Source organism: Corvus brachyrhynchos, unplaced genomic scaffold (assembly GCF_000691975.1).
Source record: "Corvus brachyrhynchos isolate BGI_N302 unplaced genomic scaffold, ASM69197v1 scaffold28, whole genome shotgun sequence".
Lineage (NCBI taxonomy): Eukaryota > Metazoa > Chordata > Aves > Passeriformes > Corvidae > Corvus > Corvus brachyrhynchos.
The window spans coordinates 8,021,260-8,045,024 of NW_008246058.1; the positions used below are offsets into that span (position 1 = coordinate 8,021,260).

At 35.1% G+C, this 23,765-nt stretch overlaps 1 protein-coding gene across 2 annotated transcripts in view; it reads left to right on the forward strand.

Moving 5' to 3' along the window:
• The window catches only part of CSMD3 (CUB and Sushi multiple domains 3), a 621,464-nt gene that overhangs the window by 103,985 nt on the left and 493,714 nt on the right, over window positions 1-23,765 (forward strand). For both annotated transcript variants that reach the window (XM_008642636.2, XM_017746102.1), the window contains exon 3: window positions 13,248-13,360. In XM_008642636.2, coding sequence (XP_008640858.1) covers window positions 13,248-13,360 — 113 coding nt within the window. The remainder of the gene's footprint in view (window positions 1-13,247; window positions 13,361-23,765) is intronic.

Below are 23,765 nucleotides of genomic sequence, written 5' to 3' on the forward strand. Positions count from 1 at the left end.
CAAGAGCCACAACTTTTTTCCCTAGATCTGTCTTTTCCAGAATTTTAGATCTGCAAATGTAAAATATTTTCCACTATATCCTGGTTTTCTTATCTTCCACTTTGCATTTAATTTGATCATCTGTTTCATTGCTTTTGTACCCACCACACCCCCAAGGGCATTTCACAATGGATATCAGAAATTCAGAGCTTAATTTCTCACCGCAGTGGTCAAAGAGGAAGTCTTTATTCATACTTATTTCTTCATTGCACTGGATTCAGGCTTTGCCTTGAAATACCATATGCTCCAAACCTCTACGTGTAAAGATAGACATTGGAGGAGAGACACCTTTACTCTAGCATCCTCTCTTCCCTCTCTTGCTCTTTCTTTCATACTCTGCTTATATGGTCTCCTTTAAAGTGACTGTGTGAAAATTAAGTTGGTTCCAACTCTGAGTGAAAGATTTCTGGAAGAATATGAATGAAATAAAGTCCATGGGATTTTGGTTTGCTTGTTTTAGCTATTGCAGCTAATTTAGCTGATGAACTGGTTGGTTTTATTCTATTGGTTGCCATTACTCAGTATTAAAAGACTGAGTTTTTCATATTAAAAGCATAGATTCTGAAATATGTGCATACAGTTTGTTCTCTTTCATATGCCCTGCTACTACAAATTTATCTCTATACCAGAACAGAAATAAAGTGTGTGGTGATAATGTCACAAGCCTTTTGCTCATGGATGAATTCCAAAATGATGCAGAATATTTAGTATAAGTTGAAGCTGTTCTGGAAGTTCCTGGCACCTACACTGGTGATAAGCAAAATATGGCATCTCTCCTTTACATATTGTGCTATTTTCACACATTAAGGCAAAGTTACAAAAGATAGTCCAAATCATAAAAGCTTGTTGTCACTCACAGAAGCAAACCCGTCTCCCATGTTCCTCTGATTTTGGCTGTGGGATCCTTCTCTTTTTTCCATTGGCTCTGGCACTCATCAGGCATATCACTTTGTGAATATGCTTCCCTCTGCTAACTGAATTGACTCGGGTTTATTTTTAAAGCATTAGTTCTCCATTGGGGTGGTTAAATAAATTCAGAGAGAAGGGTGCAAATGACTAGCTCCAGTGTGAAGTCAGTGTTAGAACTCCGGGAAAACTGGAAGAAGCAGGTTCCTCTCCTTTGGTGCTTTGAAAGCTCCAAGATCTCCTAAAATATATTGTCAATCTTTACCCAGTTTTAAGATGAGGACAACAGACTATATTGTCACAATGTTCCAGCTGCTCAAGGATAAAAATATGTACTGCTTACTTCATTTTTTTTTTAATCTAGTTACTTTAAGGACCTAGGATTCTTTCAAGTTCTCTCAAGGTTATTGTTTTGATATGTTTTGTTCTTATCAGTTTTTCTCTCCAAGAAGCAGGCAAATCCACATCCTACAGATTTTTAAAGACTATTTGTATGTAGTGCAATATCTCATTCTTCTTACTTATCATTTGAAGTTCTTGATATTTTTATGCCTTAAAACAAATTGACTGCTTTAGAAAAGATAATTAGTTATAAAATCTGTTTCATTTCTGATGCTAGAAAAAAGTGGAGAGTTGTATAATAAGTTTTACACTGATAATGGATGATGGCAGTTTTTAGAAACATGTTTTGTACAGAATATAGTGATCATACCAGAACCTGATGAGTGCTTTATTGTTTAGTTCAAAGCAGCTGTTCAATTAACAATGTTCAGCCTTGACCTATGATCATTGTTTTAAAATAGTAGATTGCATGAACAGTTTTGCATTTTGACAAGGAAAAATTATCATTTGACAAAAAACCAATTAGTTCATAAATCATATGTAAATTTGTTAATGACTTGTTGAATAAAGTATAAGATATTTTTATCACTATTTTCAGTGAGATTAAAACTTGAATCTAGTTGACCACTTCTGCTCAATCAAGTTTGCTTTGTTTTATAGACTATTAAATTCTGTTTACTTATTTTAGACCTACTGAATAGATGTATAAAAATTGTAGGAGTTACTCCTACTTATATTTTAATTAGAATACTTTTAAGGAAGCCTTTACATTTCTTACTTTCTTCCTGAGTCGATGAGTAAGTAACTGCTTCTTTAGAAGGAAAATTGAAAGACCAAAGATAACCTGAATTTTACCAGGATGTTGCACTTCAACCTTGCGATACTCTCAACTGCAGTTCAACACCTCTATTAACTTCTCAACATGTTCACATGAATGCACACAAGAATATCCAAATCAAACCCTGAAGGGAATTGAACTTAATTGTCCATTACTCAGTAGATAAGTGTTATCCTTTTCCAACACACTCCTGAGATTTAAAAGATGTTTGTTCTGAATTGGTGTGTAAGAAGGAACATAAGAGGCTGGGTTGGCTTTGGCTGGCTGCCAGATGCCCATCAACCACTCCATCCCTCCCCGTCAACAGCAGGACAGCAAGAGAAAATAAGATTAAAATCTCCTGTGTCAAAAGATGAGGAGATCCTACTTTTACACCTGAACCCAATGCACACATGAAACTTACACGTTAAAGACCCTCAGTTTAATTCACTGCCTAAGAATTGATTGATTTCTTGAATCATGAGATTTTTATATCCCTCCTAAACCTTTAGCAATTCTATCAGTGATATATTCCTGAACTCTGAACTTACTTATTAGCTACATGTCCAATCCCTTTCTGAATACTTTTAAACCCCTGGATTAATTAAAGAACTAGTTCAACAAGGTAATTGAACTTCATCTTACCAGTTTTAGTTTGACACTTTCCAGTTTAATTAATAAATGTGAGTATATAACGAGTGAGAGACTTGATCACCATCATGAGTGATTGTGTCATCCAAATCATCTGAATTTTGGAGTTTATTTGATCCTCACTTGGATTAGCTACTAATGTTTGCTGACTTGCCCTTGCCATTCTTGGAACCTGCTATTAGGATATGGTCTTTTCTGCTCAAAGCTCAAAAAGGCATGGTTGCATAGGTGGGTGGCCAAGGCATGAAAGAGTTACTAAGGGAGATTAGTTTTACTCTGGCAGTTAGTAGAGTCATCAGAAAGATATGAACATGGAAATATTGTTGATGTTATCCATCAGATTAGATACAGAATTCTCAAATCTTCAGAAGCTTAAATTCTTATGCAAGATGTAAACAGTGTTATTTTGCTCTAAGAAATGTTGTGGTGTACTAATTTTAAAATATTCCTTTTTTTTTTTTTTTTGGAAGATGTAAAACTTCTTTTCATTTCATTCTTCAATCTAGAAAAGGAATAAAAAATTTAAAAAGTAACTCAGAAAACCCATCCCAAACATATACTGTAAACTTAGGAATGTAGGGTGCTTTTGTGTGCCTGTAGAATCATACAATCATTGTGTTCCCTTGAGTCCTGACAGTGGTCACCACAGAGAAAGATCAGTGCCTGCCCCTCCTCTTCCCCTCAAGAGGAAGCTGCTGTAGACTGCAATGAGGTCCCCTCAGTCTCCTCTTCTCCAGGCTGAACAGACCAAGTGACCTCAGCCCCCATATAGCTTCCCCTCAAGGGCCTTAAATATCTTTGCTTCCCTCCTTTAGATGCTCTCTAATAGTGTTATATCCTTCTTATATTGTGGCCCCCAAAACTGTACATGGTACTCAAGTTGAGGCCACACCAGTGCAGAATAATGTGGGACAATCAACTCCCTCAACTGACAAATAATGCAGTGCTCGGTGCACTTTGTAGATCTACTTGATGTAGAAATGCTCTTGTAAGATTTATACAACAAATAAATAGTGGTAGTACTAACAAAGGTTTGATTTTTTCCCCTCCCCTCAGTTAGAGGTTTCAGGGACGCCTTATTGTGGAAGAGGGCTTGTAAGAAAGAGGGGGAACACACTTTCAGTAGGGCATGTAATGATAGGACAAAGGTTAATTGTTTTAACTAAAAGAGTTTAGATTCAGACTGCATATAATGAAGACATTTTTTACAGTGAGGATGGTGAAACAGTGGGCCAGATTGCCCAGAGAGGCAGTAGATGTCCCATCCCTGGAAATATTCAAGGTGAGGTTGGATGGGATTCTGAGCAGCATCATCTAGTTGAATATGTCCCTGCTTGTCGCAAAGGACTTGGACTAGATGACTGTTAAAGGTGCCTCACAACCCAAAGCTTTCCATGCTTCTATGACTTTACTTACCGTAAGAACTGTGGAAAAGAACTGTCTCTCTGCAGAGAGTAGGGCTTTTAAAACAAGCCTGAATTCTGATATCCAATTCTCTGTACCTGTCCCTCCACTGGAAGAACAGCACTTTCTGACTTCAGTGTGACTTTGGTTATCAGACTAAAGATGTTAGAATTGGAAGGTCCTCTCTCCTGTGGTATTTGTGATCACTTAGGTCTTTTACAGAGATCAGGTGACAGAGCCTATTATCACACAGAATTGTTTGAATTTGATGTAGCGTGTCTCATGAATAGTTAAGGACTGGATATGACTGCCCAGAAGGCTGAGACACCTCCTCCTTTGTAGACTTTCAGGACTTACAAAGCCCTGAACCCCATTTTGACCTCAGACCCGCCCCTGCTTTGTTTGCTATCCTGTTATCTAGTGATGTGAAATGAATATTTTTTATATCCAAGCAATCTTTTTACAGTAACTTTCACAAGTATTTTTCATATTTTCAATATAAAAGCTTTTCTATTTATTTATTTGGGATGATTTATGTAATTTTGGAAACCTGCAAGGGAAAACCATAACAGGAGTGAGAAAAATCTTTCTTTTGTGGCATTCATGCTACTTTACAGTGGATATGGAGACAATAAAAAATGCTAAAGCCATTAGAGCTGTGTCTCAAGCACTAGGCTGTGGGATTTGATATAGAAATCCGATAGCATGAGATGTACTTCAAACAGAGTGACCTGTATCCCTTTGTATATGGAATATGGACTATTCAGTTTCCAAGAAGGAGGAGAAGCATAGGTAAATATGTTCTGGACCACTTTAAAGGTTTTATTCAGAAGCAAAGATATTTGTACTTAACGCTTACAGGTAACTTTTAAAAATAATTTATTTTTTTTCTCTTTCATATACTTAAAAGCATTGTTGATATTTAAATAATGTATTTAATGACATAGCATATATTTTATCAAGGATTTTGGAAGTGAAATACATAACTTAATTTTTAAAAGCATATTACCTTGCCTTTCCTAGCTTTTCTGTTGACTACCATTTATGGCTGACTGCTATTGCTACTTTTCAGTAGCTTTTGAAACAGCTTTTCACAGCTTTTGAAACTTTCTGCTGGTGGATGCTCAGTTTGCTGTTCAGAGATCAAAGAAACTGTTGTGGTTTAACCCAAGCTGGTGACTAAGCACCACACAGGCACTCTCACTCCCTCACCAGGGGGAAGAGGAAGAGAAATGGAAGGGTAAAAGTGATAAAACTCATAGATTGAGACAAAGACAGTTTAATAGGAAAGCCAAAGCCACACATGCAAGCAAAACAAAACAAGGAATTAATTCACCACTTCCACAGGCAGACAGGCAGGTGTTCAGCCGCCTCCAGGAGAGCAGGGCCCCATGAGGAGTAATGGTGACGCAAGAAGACAAATGCCATCATTCCAAACATCTCTCCTTCCTTCTTCTTCCCCAGCTTCATAAAATGAGCACACCACCATGTGATATGGGATATCCCTTGGGTCATTTGGAGTCAGCTATCCTGGCTGTGTCTCCTCCCAACTTCACATTCACCCCCAGCCCCCTTGTGAGTGTGACAGTATGGGATACAGCGAAGGCACTGCCCAGCAAGAACAAAAACATCCCTGTATTATCAACACTGTTTTCAGCACAAATACAAAACATAACCCATGTTAATCAGTGTGAAGGGAATTAACTACTCCAGTCAAAATCAGCACAGATGCTTACATTCTGATGAATTATTATGGAAGCAACACAACAAGAAAAGAACACAGAACAGCCTGAAAGAGAAACAGATTCTAGATTTTACATTCCCATGAAAGAAGGCAACCAAAAAAATTATCAACCAAAATATGTGATGTCAAATTTGATACACTCAACATTTAAAATCCATACTTCATTAAGTAATCACATCTTCTCTTTAATACCTCAGTATTCAAAATAAGAAAATGCCATGATATGCAGAAGTAAGGGGATAGGGTTCTCAGAACCCAATATTTTATGAGTATTAGATGAAAACAAAATTGTGTCTAGAAAAAAATACTGAAGAAGGTTGTTATTTTAGTTGAGTAGATGCTGGTCACAGGAAATGCAGCAGCAAATTGGGTGAGAAGATCATGCTTTTATCTTAGAAAATGCAAATAAGCAAACCCTTCTATTGAGGACTTTATTTTTTTTAATAATAATTAGAGCTAGTGGGAAAATGTTAAACAATATCTGGCAGGCAAAAGATCTCAGTAAATTTGAAATTGAATCAGTGTAGCATCACACTAGTCAGATGTTAAATCTAATCATCTGCTACTTAGAAAATTAATAGAAGTGTATATGAATACAAAACCACACAGATAGGGCTCCAGCAGCTAATAATTAATTCATTAACTTGTCCAACAAGACCAAGCCCCAACAGTACCTTACTAAGTTGAAGATGTATTTATTTGCTAAGTATTGACCAGTACTCTCTTCATAAATAACAGATAACAAGTTACTGGACAAACTAGCAAATAAAATGACTGGTATAAGGACAATAGTTAGCTTAATGGGAAAAATCCACTGGTGATGCAGCTTCATTTATATATGTGCTATGGATTTTAAGACTAATAGTCTCTGAAGATTACAAAATTAAGTATGTATCATTAAGACCAAAATTTCATAGTGGAAGGAAAAAAAAGTTACATTCATGTAAAAGAAAAAAAAAATAGAAATCTTTTAACTGTTCTTTGAAAATATCAGATATTTCAGTTTCATGTAAACAGCTAAATACAGAATAAAATTCCTGTTGCCTTCAGAAAGTTTGGTTTTATTTCTGGGGAAGATTCTCAATTATAGTATACAAAAGTTCATTTTACCTACTTGTCTTTTATACTTGGCATTTTGCTTAATACACATATTTTTTTTCAGAATCCATCTTCTCCTTTTGACATTAAGAATAAACAGTTCTTGTGAGATCAAACTAAAAGTGAGAATGTATGGGCTTTGACAGTCTTTTTAATTTTACAGTCAAAGTTACAATAAGTTGACATGTTAACATGTTTTATGTTTCTGCATCATTTTGCCAAAATTAGGTACAAACATTTCTTGCACCGTTCAGATTAGACTAAAATTCTTCCTGTTGTAAAATTTCTATGAGCTAATCAAAAATTCATTGAGATCAAGTGAGACTGCTATTCACTTAAAAAAACTTTTTTGATTAATTTCTTCAGATACTATCCAATCCAAGCTGAAATATTCTACAGGAACTGTGTTTTCTTTGGAAATCACTAACACACTATAGAAAAGATAGAATCTTGTGAACCTGAAAAGAAAACAAAACAAAGAAAAGAGCTGTTAAAATACCTTTTTAAAAATTACATATTTAAAAGCATAATCAACGCTTTGTCAAAAAGCTGATATCTAAGACCTACAAGAGAAGAGGAAATACAGTCATTTATCATGTCACCGTCTCAAGTAAACAATTTATCTAGGAGCACTTTTGTATGCCTAATCAAGATTGCTTTCCATAATTTTAACTTTGCAATTATGAAATGATTGCTCTATTTAGATCCTGAATCTGGGAGCTGGTCTTCCTTAAGGGCTGATGAGTTTATAGTTCAGCACGCAGCTTAAAGTTCACTTGACATACGATTAATGTTTTATCACAAGGACTACAGTAAAAGCAGAAAAAAAATGATTGATCAAACTGCAGAAATTTCCAGTCAAGAACTCTAAAATCTTGGAAACCACAAATCTAAGATGATTTGTCATTTTAAAATGATGTCATACGTGATTGAAAAAAGACAATGGGAGAGATTAAAATAGAGAGATTATAATTACTCTTGTAGTCTTTAAAAATATACTTAAAAAATGAAAAGAGATTCAACTGTCTAATGTATGTGCCTTCTTTTTTTGAATCTGTAGCACATGATAGAATATGGTAACCCACAGGAGGAAGAGACACAGTGACACACTCTGTAAATTACATGTTTGAAAGAAAATAATTATGTCATTTACAATCATTTATAATCCCAAAAAATATTACAAAAAATTTTCCTATAGATTCAAACATTATCACTACTGCTTAGAAATTATTTATTATATTTGAATTAATGGTGACAGAATATTTAGAAATTCCTGTGTACATAAGACAATGATTTATTTCAGACTCCATTGGGCTTTTTCCATTACTGAAAAAATAAATAAGGATGGAGTCAGAAGACACATAAAACACAGTGTGTTCACTGTGTTTCAAAACTAGTCTCTCACCTGGAAAAAGAAACCCTTTAGTCACTTTTTTGTATGTCAAGAAATTTTCTGCATTTTCATCCTGAGAACTTATAGACATCTGAGGACTCAAATAAAATCTGTTTTATTTCACCAAGAAGTCTTAGAATAAATATATAATAACTGTTATATTCACTTCTAAATATAGAAGTGAATATAAAAGTTATTATTACTAGTCTGTTTACAATATTATTAAACCTCATACTCAAAGCAGCTAATTACTTAAAAAAAATACAGCTAAAATTGTACAGATTCTTCCTAGAATCTACCTCTTTTCTGTGGTGGTGTTCTGTGGTGCTTTTGATGTCCATTTAGACACTCATCACTTTGGTTTCCTTGGGAGGATAAAGATGGCACCATGGGGTAGTTATGGCAAACAACCAGAAAGACTAATTCTTTGTCAAAGAGTATGATGGTGATGATTTTCTTCTCCTCAGTCTTGGGTCTACTTGGAGTAATTTAATCATGTATCTCATATGTCCTTTTCTCTGGCTCCAAGGCAATGGGTGTTTCTGTTCTCTGTTCTTATACTCTGACATGATTGCAAAAACATTGCCAGATTCACATTACTGAAACTACTTTACACAGCATTATAATTTTGCATGTAAATAATATATAAATTCTGAATACATATTGTGTTTCCAAATGATATATTTAATTTCACCATATTTACTACTGGAGTTTTAGAATCTCTATATACAATAATTTTTTTCAGGCTGAGCATCTGGTCTCTCCTCTGTAGAAAACTTGAATAAATAAAAATATCTCTTAACCTTTTCCTACACTCCCAGAAACATCTCTAGTCTTGGACTACATACATAATGTGTCCATTTCCTGTGGGTGTTAGGTGCCTGGCAAGCTTGTTAGACACACGAGCAAGAACAAAGCAAATATATTCATTCATATGCAGTGTATTCCTTTACAAATTTGTATCACTATTCTGTGTTTGATAACACTCTGTAGCTGAACTGCATAATCTAAATCAAATACTCAAGTAGAATGTCACAATTCAAAATTTGGGTTTTAAGGAGTTAAACCAGAAAGAAGTGTATTTTCCTCTCAGACCTCTCTCGACATTGTCTTTTAGTTCCCATGCTTTCCTATGGGTACCCAAGCCAGTATCAGTTACTTATGGGATCCCTTAATGAGGTCAGAGAGCACTAAATGAGATAATTCCAAAATCAAAAAGGGAAAGATGAAAAGGAACAGAGAATCCCACCAAAAAAAAAAGAAAAAAAATCAAAAAAGAAAGCACATCTGTTGTAGTACAAATTTTTTCTGCCAAAGTGGTAGATTATAAAGGCATGCTTGAAGAGCCTAGCACAAGATGCAGGCATGTCTAGAACCCTTAAGGAATCCTGCCTGGCCTCCATCTCTCCAGAAGCACATGGATCTCATGGTGGTACAATGCCATATCTACCAACTCTGTGCTGATGTTTCAAATATCTCACAGTGTCTAAAAACAGAAGTAGAGAGTCACCTGATAACTCCATTAGGTATTTTAAATTTGAAAAAAGTTGATACAAATGGAATGAGATATGCAAATGGAATGTAAGATGGAAAATTGCTGTGATAAAAAACCCCTCAGCTATGAGAGGAAATCTAAATTTTAAATGTATTTAATATGCATATGATATCTATTTAATGAGATGACTGCATATTTTGCATAATTGTTTGACCTAAAGTTTTACTTTTACCAGAGTACTCAGACATTTAGTTGTGACTGATCTGAATAAGTGACAATAGGATGTATGCACATAAATTATCATACAGATATTTTGCTTCTTACCTGCCATCTCTCTCCTGCAGTTATGATGTGGTTGTTATGTTTCATTTTAAATGGCAATGAAAACTGTTCCAGATAACACTTAGGACAGTTTGTAGGGTTTAACATACAAATAAGACTTAAGATCTGAAGTCAATGTCCTTTTGTACCTAATAAATAATACTCAAGTATTAGGTTATTTCAATAGTCAGAATGAATTACATTACAGGTCTTTCTAAAAATCTGTAGTATTTTACTGAGTGAAATTTGCATGTTGAATTTTTACTCATTAAAATTTTTGATTAATTTTGCATTCACTAAACCAAAAATATTATCTCTGAATTTCTTCATATCACCTTAAGTGTAGCAACCAAATTAAAGAAACAAGCTTATCTTTTTTGACTAAATGCAACATAATGATGCCTATAAAAGGTCCACCACTGAAAGCTAAATGGTATCCAACAGCTCTTATAATGATCTGTTTTGCATCAGGAGCAGTAATGTTTACTATGCTCGTACATATGTGTTCATTTTAAAAATCCACTACCCATCTAAGCTGTGCCTACGTACCACTCACAAAATTGAACACTTTGGGATAACTGTGTATTTCTTTTCTGCTGGATATATGTTTATACCAAGAATTTTTTATATCGTTGATTAGCTAAACAGATACCAGCTAAATCTACTGTGAGATACAAGTTAGAGTTTTATTCAAATTATTGGTTTGATTTTACATTAGGCCAGCTTATCTTAAGTGTTGATACTTACCAATGAATTAGCGTATTGGTCAATGACCAAGCCATTGAAAAAAATGCTTTGATATTGACTTATTAAAAGACTATGCATATGCCATTTTGGGAGACGTAAGCATTTTATTAACTTTTTTTATTAATAGAACAAAAACATACCTTCCTATCAAATAAAAAATGCATTTCCTAAATCATATATATTCTGTACATAATTCTCCATTTTTCATATTAACATAAATTCTTTAGTCTTCTTTTAATGATATTATTCATAAGGATGCCAATGACAAAACAAAAGATAGCTTTCTAAATACACCCACTGAGGACTTGAAACATATAAATATATGACTGTATACATCTTTAGGGGCCTTTGCTTCTTTTGTTCATGTTTTTAAATTTTCTGGTTATGTGATGCAAATACTATTATAATTTGTCTTTCATATCTGTCATGACTGTAACCAATGGCATAAATTGGCCATTGTATAGAGGAGGTTTTTCTTTTTGACTTTTTGTTTGTTTGTTTTTAAATTTTGTATTGTTTTCCAAAGATTGCTTAAGAAAAAACATCTATATAATACCCATTAGAGTATCTGTTAAGGACACCACGTATATAGTGATCAAAGAAAAACTTTTTATGATCCCCACAGCAAATAAGCTTCCTGGTAAATTAGTGGTACACTATATAGAACTCATCTAAATGTATCTTAAGGCTAAAAATAAGCAAAACATTAAATAAATGCTAATATTGCAATTACAGTATTTTTTTAGCAAATAATTTCCTGACCTTTTGAATTCTGGGCTTCTCATCACTCATATCCTTCCCTCTGATGAGACTAGAAATGCTGATAATGGCAGGACATAACTTATCAGTTAATTTGTGATTTCAGAAGAAGACTGAGACTGAATTTCAGAATAAGCAGCGGTAAACGTATTAAAACATCAGTAAACACCACTGGCGTTTGTTCTTACATCAATCAAAATTAAAAATATATGTCATCTCTTCCAGTAAAATTGAGTTTATATATTTCTCAATGTGTGCTCCAGACCAGCCTAGGTAGCTGTAGATATAGCTGCATTTAAAAACAAACAAACAAATAAACAAACAAACAAAATCTAAACACAAAAAACCTTCAAACAAACAAAAAATTTATTCTAACAATGAAAAGAGAAAACGTATATCTTGGGTAACCTAGACTAACTCTGATTTTAAGGCCACTTTGAACAGTAGCTTGGACTATGTGGCCTCTATAGGTCCCTTTTGAGCTAAATTTTTCTGTAGTTCTAAATTCAAAACAAAATATAAAATAAGGGCTTATCTACAAACACATGAAAATAATTTTAATCTCAATCATTAATAAAATATATCATCCTAATCTGCTACACAATTCACCACACATGGCTAACTGGGCTCCAAATGTATGTCTAGGTTTCACTGGTGTGTGTACATAGATAAATTCTTCAACTTGTTCTGTACGCATTTTTGACAGGTAAATATTACGGCCTTTGTTGGTTTGATATGAACCCTGATGAAGTTATTCTCCTAAAACTGAGGGAGATAAGTGTTGTCATATATACATCAAATGAATATGTAGAAATTAGTATCAGCAGATCTTATCAGCAGTGCCGAGTACACGAAAAAATTTTCTTTCGTGTCTCAAACATAGTGGTTTTAATAGAACAAACAAAACCAAACATACAAACAACAAAAACACAAACCTTAACAACCCTGTAACTCCTTTCAAGAGAGCTTTTATTACGGATCTGTTATTTCACAATGACGCTGTTCTTTGAGTTGAAATCAGAAATTTCTTCTCAGAGGCTAAAGTGCACAGTTTAAATAATACTGAAGTCCCTCATTAAAGTGAATCATGGTCCCTGTTCTTTCATCATGTTACTGTGGAAAAATTCAGCTAATGCAAATTTTAATAGAAACCGGTGCAAGATATATAGTGCAATATATTTTTGAACATAACCCTAAAGAGTGTAAATTGTCCGGTGGACTGTGATTTCTTTGGTTGTTTTATTTTTTTCAGCTACTGATAATCTGAAATGTATTTAAGTACAGTTTCTACATCTTACTATCATCTATACTAAGCACAGTTTTATCAAACTGTTGTTTCAGTGTCCATCAAAAATAGCCGTTTTATAATCCTCAATTACTATATAAAAATAATTTTTTCAAGTAATGCAAGCTACATATTTTTAAGACAGCTGTCCTTTCCATGATCAAATACTATTCAGAGCAGCAGCCTTTCACATATGGTTTTGTTTTCCAAACAATTAACCATGAGTTGTGCTTTTTTGTTTCTTAGGTTAACAGGATTTCATCTTCCTCCACCTGTGACAAGTACAAAATCTGTATTTTCACTGCGCTTGACAAGTGACTTTGCAGTTAGTGCTCATGGGTTTAAAGTTTACTATGAAGGTAAGACATTCTTAACAAAATATTCTGTTTTTTTCCTCTGGTCTCTATACATACAAAACCTAAACATCCCACAGAAATATACAAAAATACACATACATAACTTTATCCAAGTTACAATATTTGCTTTTCATGTAAACATTCACAGATGCATAGAGTCATATGTCAAACCAAAATATTTAAAACCTTACAATGTATAGTCCGATCCAGACACAAATATTTTATGACCTCTAATAATGGCAAGTTCTTTAAATTCTGAAAAACTTAATTGTTATTGTTCTGGTCCTTCTGACGCATGCTTATTCAAATTGACATCAAGACATTACTAGCTAGTCTTGAATTTTGCTAGATAGTGGAATCTGAAAGTTTTGTGAATGGATTCCTTCTTATATGTTTGCAGAGGAAAACTGCTGACTCAGTTCTCTGAATTGACATAAAGCTATTTCTCTATTACAGTTTTCACAATTTTCTATAATTTTCACACAGACACTGAAGTTAATGAGCTGGAACATGCATTCTTGAAGTCCAGAAGTTCATAGTATTGTATATGTACACATATGTGTTGTATGTGTATGTTCCAGGAAGGATCTTGTTTATGATCAAGTTCAATATAGTAGTGTTTGAAGAATTGGTTTATATCATGCATTCATTTTTTAAACACATTTCTTGGTATCAGGACTATGCACTCTGTTTATAGGATATAAACAGAAACTTTTGCTTTTTCTCTTTTTCTTTGCTATTGTGTTTTGTGTTTTGGTTTTTTTGGTTTTGGATTTTTCCCCCCTCTTTTTTAAGGATACTTGGCATTGAGACACTTGATTATTCTGTTTCCATTAAGTGTCTCTGTCAGCAAAGCAGGAGCTACAGTAAACAGCCTGGAGAAGTTCTGAGGCCATTGTTGTACTTTGCTTGGTCCCATCTGCAACAGAAACCAGTGTTTGAGGAAGTAACTAGATGAGTAACATTTTGCTAGCTAGGAAAATATCCAAAAATTGGTAATGCAATGAAGGGCTGCTGTAGAAATACAGCCCAGAATCGCTCTGTAGTAAAATGTCTTCAGCCATTGATATAGTTTACCTTCAGGTATGATGCATTAGAATGTTACTTCATATACAAATTCCCTCCTATATATCAAGATATGAAATGGGAAACATAAAATAATTTTTAGGTCCATCTTGTTCCTTGAGTTATTAGAGAAAATAGCTGAAATTATTACATACTATCGTTTTATTTTCTGGGTTGCACATAAAAAAGAGGTAGATTAGAAATGAGAAATTCAGGCTATATGTAACTGGTTTTGTCTAGATTGTAGCCACTCTGCAGTCGAGTCAATTTTTCAAGCATTTGGTAACTTAAGCATTATTAAAAATTTTTATATTAAAATGTACATTGCACTTCCGATGGTTTTTTAACTATGTAAAATAAAATATATGCTTCTCATGCTTGTCGAATTCATTATATATGGTATCATCTGTCCATCTTATAAACAGTTTACTGAAAAATTTTGCACTGCTAATGCTAACAGAAACATACTGTGCATCTCAGTTATGATAGAGAATAATTAAACCTAAAATGGAAGATCGACAGTAGACTACAGCTTGCACATATGACTGACTCCTCACATAGTTCCTTTCTAGGTGAAAATAGCATGCTGATTAATAGAAATCAAGCTTCTAGGTCACTATAAAGTTGGGGGAAATTTTACCTTTAACCACAGAAATCAGCATTTTAGAACAAAACATAAACTTGCTACCTTGAAATTGATACTCATCTTTTTTGAAACTGATGTTTTATTCTGTGAAGTTAGGAATATTCAAAGTGTTAGGCTTTACACCAGAGCTTTAGTTCAATGGAGTCTCCCTTACAACAGTCAGATCTACTGTTTTAAGACATGAATCAAGGTAATTTCATTGTCAGAGAATTTTTCTTTCAATACCTGTTTTTTTTGACTTCATGTGAAGTTATCCATCTTTATACCCAGATGACAAAGAAATGAAAACTCATTACATTACATTCATTTAATTCCTCTTTCCTTGATGTGAGAGAATAGATGTACTTAAATGATAATCACATCAGGGCAATTTCCATTTCTGTTCTTGTACTCTTTGTGAATGTGTATAGCCCTGCAATCAGCATTTTACGATCTGGTTCTACCTGGTATCCAGTTTTCAAAAAATTTGATTGCCCAGTAGCTTCTTCTTAGCTTTTTGACGAAATGTCTCCATACTTAGAACGCCTAAATATCATGCCTCATAATTTAACGCTTCATTATGGATATGCAATTTGAAATTTAAGATAGAAATGATTAGCAACCTGTCATTGCAATAAAGCAAAATGATACATGTGACATGAGAGGATAGGGTGAGAAGTGGCAATATCTATCTGAAGGGATTAGATCCAGCTGTAATTTGAAAAAGAAGGAACATACCTTTCATAATCAGAGATAATTTAAAACACTTTCTTTTGAAATGCTTTGAAATAGATTAAATAGGTAAATGGATTCCCCATACATGGAATCAATTAATGTTCACTATCAAAAAAACAAAAAAAACCCCAAAGCCTCCAAACATCTATTTTTTCTGACTTCTCATCTGCTTGACAAATTTGCAGTTGAGCTGAAAGTTGGCAAGAAACTGCAAAGTACCTGACAGAATCTGTGAGAAATACAAATCTATGGTGAACTTTCTTGATGAAACATATGGGAACATACTCATTTTTTGATCTCCTGAGAATAAAAATGTTTATGAATATATATGAAATTATATTATTAATAGAAAGAGTATGCTGAGCCACCATATGTAAGCCACTGCAATTGCATTCAGTCAAACCAAGTGCACTATAGACCATAAAAATATCAACTCTGGCCTGCTAAACATCAATATTATAAGCCTCAGTCTGCAAACTGTGTCACTCCATTCTTCTCTCCTCTCCTTCTTTCTCTTCTTCTCAAGCCCTCTTTTTTTATTCTATATCAAGTGGCATATTTGAGTTATCTATGGTACCATTATGCACAAACTTCTCCATATTCAGCTTATTATTCAGAGAACACATCTGATAAACATACCTCCCTATATAGCACAATATCCCTGAAGAAAAATGATTTCGTGAGAGAAAACTGGAACAGATTACTCAAAAGTAATAGACTTCACTTACAGTGACAATAGAAAATGGTGAGGTTCACTAAAAATTAAGGAGGGATTTAAAAAAACCCGTGGAGCTAATTTTATCACCGTCTAGTGACACAGCATTGCTGGTTGGAGTGAGAAATGGGGAAGTTCCAAGTCTGCTGATTCTGCACCTTTTGTTCTGGAGACACTTCTGTGGAGGTTATTCAGTACCTTTCAGGCTCTCTACAACATGTATAGGTATTAATATCTGGAGGAGGAATGCTATACTTAATGTCCTATTTGATAATTTAGGCTAAGTCACAGTGTAGCTGTGCCTTTTTATTTTATTTCTGATGAGATAATTTGGTTTTGGAATAGAAGAGTTAGGTGCACTTTTCCATTTCCTGCTGTCCTAAGATACATAAGCAGCTTTATTCATTGAGAGTACAGGAGGGGAAATACAGCTGCTGAGAAAGAAAGCAGCGTAGCAGCTTGCCTATACAGCAAAGGCAATTCAGTGGACTTAGTCCTGCTTTGAACAGTGCTTTCTTCTGTTCTCACTGTTTTATTTTACAGCTATTAAACAGGTAGCTGACATTGCTAAAATCATTTACTTGTTTAAGAAATGTACTGCTAGAATTTATGGTAATCTTTATTCAAGTTAAATATGATAGACATTTTTGTGTTATCCTGTTGGCCATGGCAAAAAAAAAAAAAATATATATATATATGTATATAGATTACCTTTATAGTGAAAACTCTGAATGCCCAGGAGGTGAATTGCAAATATTTATAATTGTGGTATGAAATATAACTTTATCTGGTTTGTGCTGCTGCACATAATTTTAAAGATGAGTTATAAAATTGCATTATAAGACTGTATAAGTAATGAAATGGTCTTCATGTTTGTACTGGAGTGCTGCTATGGAGTTCAGCAATTCTGCTGAAATGTTTTTGGGAGGGATTTGAGCGCAATGTTAAAAATTTCAAGAATGATCACAGCTTTATGGATAATGGGAGGTGGGGAAGGAAAGAAGGGAGCAGATGGGGTTTATCAACAGAATAGGATTTCCATCTAGTGAATTCTGTGGACTTACCATGTATTTCTTTCAGCAACATTAAGAAAAACTGGTAGCTGATGTGCAGGCTTATTGAAGCATGTAGGTAAGAAATACTAGTAAGATTTAAATGTGCCAGGATGTGGGTGCTAAAAATAATTTTGGCAGTTGGTATAAAGCTAGAGAATGTGAAAAAATGGGATATACTGTTTTTAGCTCTCCTGCATATTGAATGCAGAAATGTGGCTACAGATAATCTAAATCTTGGATTCAGCTACGTCCTAGCTATATAATACTAATAATACCACTCCTAGTTTAATATAAAATTTGAAGGAGTACTAATGAATTATTGTTTAATGTTGGAGTTCTCTCTAAGAGAAATCCACTGAAAAATTGTTTGCCAGGTTGGGATTGTAGAAGCCACAGACTTTAAGCTCTAAGTTTGTCACCAGGCTTACTACCTGATGGATACTATAGGCTCTTTGTTGTTTCTGTTCACATTTTGCCATAACTACTCTGGGTATGGCTGCTTTCTGTCATTACATTGTTTCAGCAACACCTTAATAAAAATTGAAGAAAGGAGAGGAGAGGAGAGGAGAGGAGAGGAGAGGAGAGGAAAAAGGAAAGGAGAGAAAAAAGGAAAAAGGAAAGGAAAAAGGAAAAAGGAAAGGAAAAAGGAAAGGAAAAAGGAAAGGAAAAAGGAAGGAAAGGAAAAAGGAAGGAGAGGAAAAAGGAAAGGAAAAAGGAAAGGAAAAAGGAAGAAAGGAAAAAGGAAAGGAAAAAGGAAAGGAAAAAGGAAAGGAAAGGAAAATCAAAACAGGGAATGATTAAATTGCAGAAACAGATACATTTAGATGAAACATACTAAATCTAACAAAGCAACATGCTAGATATAAGCCAATCTGTATTGTCTATTCTTACTTCTATTCAACATGTTGGATAACGAGAAAAAATAGGTGCTGGAGTTTCTGTCTTTTGTCTGAATGCATGAATATCTGCCACATTGTCTATGAAGTCACAGAAAATTATCTAACAAATACTTTTTGTCTTGGAATACTATCTTGGATGAAAAACATCCCACTAATGGCTGTATCTACTACAGACTTTCATGCCATTCCTAATGCCAGATGAACATGTAAAGCTGTAGTACAGAAGACAATCACTCTTTATAAAATCACCAGGTTGCCATGGTGCTTCTACCTATTTTACCTGTATGTTGTATTGGTACCACCATTCCTATATAAGTCCAAAGGAAGTAGAGAGAAAAATAGCTCTGTGGACTTAATCTGGTTAATTTTTGTAGCACTTCACACCATTTTCTTGATACCACAAACACAGATTTGGCTAAAGAATAACTTCTGGAAACAAATTTAGTTCTCTAAGACATCAAGCTTTAAGAAATCTTTCTTTTATCTCACTGATCACTCTGTCTCACTTAGAAGTAAAATTTTTAATTCTGATTTTTGAACATCCAGTCACTGGCTTTTGTTCTGCTTTTATCTGCTGAATTATAGAGCCCTTATTATTAGCATCTGTGAGTTCTTATGGAGGTTCTTAAGTACTGCAGTAAAATCACACACTTCAGAGTACTCTTTCTCTTTAATATGGGCTTTTGAAGCTTTAACATAAAGTAATTTTCCAAATAATTAATTATTTTGTGTCATTCTTCTGCATTTTCATCATTATGTGAGTGCTGTGTGAAAAAGGGCTCTGATCAGTACACTTGTCTGGCTGAGGCCTGCACCTGATCCTATTTTCTTTTTAACCTGTCTTTTCTATTTAACCTGTCCTATTTTCTTATTAAATAACTTTTAACTTTCAGAGAAATCTCATTCTCTGTCCTGCCTGTGTGAGGGTTTAAAGGGCTGAGTGCCAGCTACTGGAGCCAGGCTGGGGGTGTAGATAACCCTGGCCTGGTATCAACTACTGGAGAGACTGGGATCTCCGTGCCAGATCCTGAAGTGAGTGGGGGGGTCTCAGCTTCCACTCACTGGGGTGGGAATGGCGTTTGTCCCAAAAAATAACGATCAGGAGGAACCAGCATGAATGAAGCAAGTGAGAGGCTCAATGCCAGTGCTTGGAGGAAGCCCTGTGACAGGTGCTGAGGCAGTGTGACGACAACTGTCTTCAGCTTCTCCATACTGGGTGTGCATGGGTCACTCACCAGCACATGTCCATCTGGACGAACCAGCAGGAAGGAGGTTCTGGATCTAGGGTAAAGTATCAGGTGGGTGGGGAGTCCATGCTTGACAAGTATGCCAGTACTGCATGTTTGCTAGTAACCATCAAACTGGACCAGCCAGTGATGAGGGGACCCCTGGGGCCAGTAAGACAGCCTGGGATCTGATCAGGGCTGCCAGGCAGACAGAAGGGTCATGCTGGTACTTATGGCACCTGTGAATGTATGTGTGCTCATGAACTCAGGTAATCCCTGTGTGTGCACCTCCATGAGTGACCTCCTGCATCTTCCAGACAAAGAGAGGGTTTGGCCACTGGTACTCATGTTCAGGGGGGTGCTGTCAAAGCAGTGTCGTGCCTGGGGCAGCCTATAGCCCATCCTGTTGGTGTCTTGTATGTGTCTGCGTGTTTCTTGGGGATACTTGCTCAGATGTGAAACTGGTTAAATCCACAAATGGGAAAGAAGCAAGAAAGTCCATTGGCTTGAGTCTTACATTCCCCAGTGTCAAGCTGCCCTGGCTTTGGGCTCCTGTGGCCAGGCAAGGAAATGCTCACATTTCAGAGCCGCTGGAAGCAGTGGCCACTTATAACATCCCTTCAGATGCTTAAACGTAATTTGGCTTTATCAAGCATGGTTTGCCCTTGATGAGTCTGTGCTAACTGTTCCCAAATAGCTTCATCCTTCAGGTGATGGAAAATGGATTACAAAAATGTGGTCTTTAGGCTAATTCCAGGAATTGAGCGAAGGATTACTAATTCATAGTGCCTGTAGTGATCCCTTTTGCTTTCATAAGGAAAAGTGTATCACTAGTCTGTCTAGTCATGAAGGACTACAACTGATTGCTATAAGTTTCCATGGATTAAAGACAGCAGCTTTTCAGTCATGGTGGGACAGCTCTTCTGGTACCCTTGGGTGAATCTGTGAATGTGAATGTATCCAACTTTTCAATGTAAACCCAAAACCAATTACTGCTCTCCTTCCCGATTGGACTGCTACATGAACAGGTTACTCCTTATGAAGAACGATGCACACAAGGCATGGAGTTCCTTGGCCTTTTCTATATTGAATGTTATTGGGTTTGCCACCTACTGGTGAATCTTCAATTTTCCCTGTCCTTTTTTTTGCCACTAGCATACTTGTACAATCTCTTTGTATAACCCATAAAACCCCTTCCTAATGTTACTCCCCTTGGACTTTGACCTTCTTCATTTTGTTCCTAAGCACCATTTCTACATACCTTTCTTGCCGTCCATCTTTTTTTCCTTTATTTTTTTTTTTTGTCTGTACTTCTTTGCATTTTAGTTCTTTAAGAAGCTCCCTTGTTAGCCTCATGAGTAATTTCCCAAAGTTCACTTCCCCTAAAAATATTTGGGATGTCATTTAAAAAATATCAGCCATCTCTCTGACTGCACTTCCTCCCCATAATTGCTTCCCAGGAGATTCTGCCTAACAATTCCCCAGATAAATCCAAATATGATGTCCTAAAGTCTAGTGTCCCAATTTTAGTACTTACTTCTCAGCCTGCCCTCTAAACCTGGGTGCAATTTTCTTCTACCCTGTAGTTAGGTGCCTGTCCCCTGAAAAGAGTATTTTTAAAGGTCCTCCTTCTGAGTTAAAAATGTCCACTTACGGTTATATTTTTATTTGCCTGGATCAGGTAGTTTCATTTTTTCCCAGCAGTCCTACTTCGTCTTCAGATGAGGTACTATGGTTACAAAGGCCAAACCCTTGGACTGTGCAACTAGGTATTGGTCTGCTAGATGCACTTGCAGCCAGAGCTTTTCTCCTAATCAGAAGGATTGAAATCGATACCAACACCACAGGGGATCACATGCCCCTCATTCTTCCCCTCAGAATCCCATACCAACCTCAGATCTGCTTAACGTTTCCCTTGGCCATGTTACTACCACTCAGATGGGTGAATAGCATGAAGTAGCAGTTGTGACGCTGAAAAACAGCAATTTCTCTGTAAATTATGCTCCTGAGCTCCAGACAAGAAGTACACAGTCCAAGACTAGAGGTCTGGCTTGCAGGCAGGGGACTTTCCATGTAGGAGGGAGTATCTGACCACTAGAACCTCTCAAAAGCTCATTATGGAGGGCTGTGTCACTTTATTATCAGTATGCAAAAGTACAGTTAAAGATTGTTTCTGCTGCCAAATATTTGACATCCTATTTTTGGGAGAATATGTGATGAATTCATCTAAATAGACTTGTCTTTCTCTTCCCTGTTCTTTCATTTGAAAAATAACATATAATTTTTAGGAAAAAACTCATGCACATGTGCTTGATTATAGACCCAGTGTTTCAGTCTACCATAACTAGCAGTTAGACTTTAATGGTTGTTGAGTGCTAAATTTTCTTTGATAAATCTTTAAAAAGAAATAAATAAGTTGATTGATTAGAGAGCCAGAGAACATGCATAATTTTGTTTCAGACAAAATGAATGGAAATATATTTATTTGCTTTAACATTTGCAAAAAAAAGTCATTCTTTGAAATTTAAAAACCAATGAATAACCTATCATTTCTTCTGTCTTGAGAAAAACTTAATTATTGGAAAAATAAGATGTCTCTCCCTTAGTCTGGTAAAAATCCACTTACTATTTCAATGTTCTGTTTAATTTATTTCTTTCAGAATAATGTTGTTAAATAAGCCATATTTGTCAACTTATGGTACTGCAATTTATCATTTTGATACATGCCTCATACTGAAGTTTAACTAAGGCAGTGATTAATTTGAAATCTTAATTATATGCCAGCCTTACTTCAGGGTTGTTGGTTTTTTGTAATATATATTTTCAATGTAATTTTTCATTTAAAAAATAATTGAATATATGCTGCAAGTCTTGAAAGAAATTTCCCAAGGGATTCTAAGGTTTTCTTGGTGAACTTAGATTTTTCAGCTACTGGACTGTCATATTGTTAAGACAAGTACAATACCCTGACAAAAGCAAATCTTAAGGTAATCTAATTTAAGATTCACATTTTGATCCCATGTCTAGACAAGCAGTGATAACTGTAATCCAATATAGCTGAAACAGTATTCTGTAGGAACTGGAATATACTGCTCGTTAAAGTACCTAATTAAATGCAGCTCCATGTTTATAAGCAGGTGCTTCCTTCAAATTTGAAGTTACAGCTCAAGGAAATTTTAAATAGCTGTTCACAATAGCAGACTTTGAAATATCCATTTCATAAAAATGAAACTGCTGATAAGTAACACATGTCTAGAACTACATAGCTTAATCCTTCAATCTGAATTTGATATTTGATAGCATTTTGGTTTTGATTTGTGTTAGCTTTGACAGAACTTCCGTATCAATACTATCAAAATATACAGATCTGCAAGAACAGGTTCAGTATGCCAGAACGCAATCTTAAAACTCTTCAAAAGACAGGAACTCTGCAGATGGAGACATTTATTTATGAAGGAACATAATACAGAATAATACAGAGCTGTAACCTAAGAAGAGACTCATTTTGTCATCTTAACAGCTTTTCAAAGTTTGTAAGTGTTTCACGAGTTAAATTATAGTTCATATTTGGACATATAGATCTATAAAAGATAGTCATACTGTAGTAGCTCCTACTAAGCTCAATACAAATTATGTGACATGTAAAATGCTTGGAAATAGGTGAACTTTAAGCATCCAGTTATGTCAGTCACTAACATCATCCTGAACAATACCAGTATAAACACTTAGTGTGATTATGACAACAATTATATTTCAATATGAAGAGAAGAGTAATTGTGTAGTGGTTTGGTCTAAAATACTCATTACTGTTTATCTTCTGTGGGATAAGAATTAGGAGAAACACAAAGCAGGCACCAAACTTGAAAGAATATAAAGAAGTTTATTAACAGACCTAAAAGAAGGGAAAAAAAATTATATCACCTTCAGAACTCTCCTCCTCTCCCCACCTTCCTCCCTTCTCCCACTGACAATGTAAAAAGACAACCCTTGAGATGTTCAGTCTGTTTACCACTGCCATAATAACCTTGTTCAGTCCATGTAGAAAGAGAAGTCTCTTCTTGCTTGTGCTATGAAAACATTATCACTAC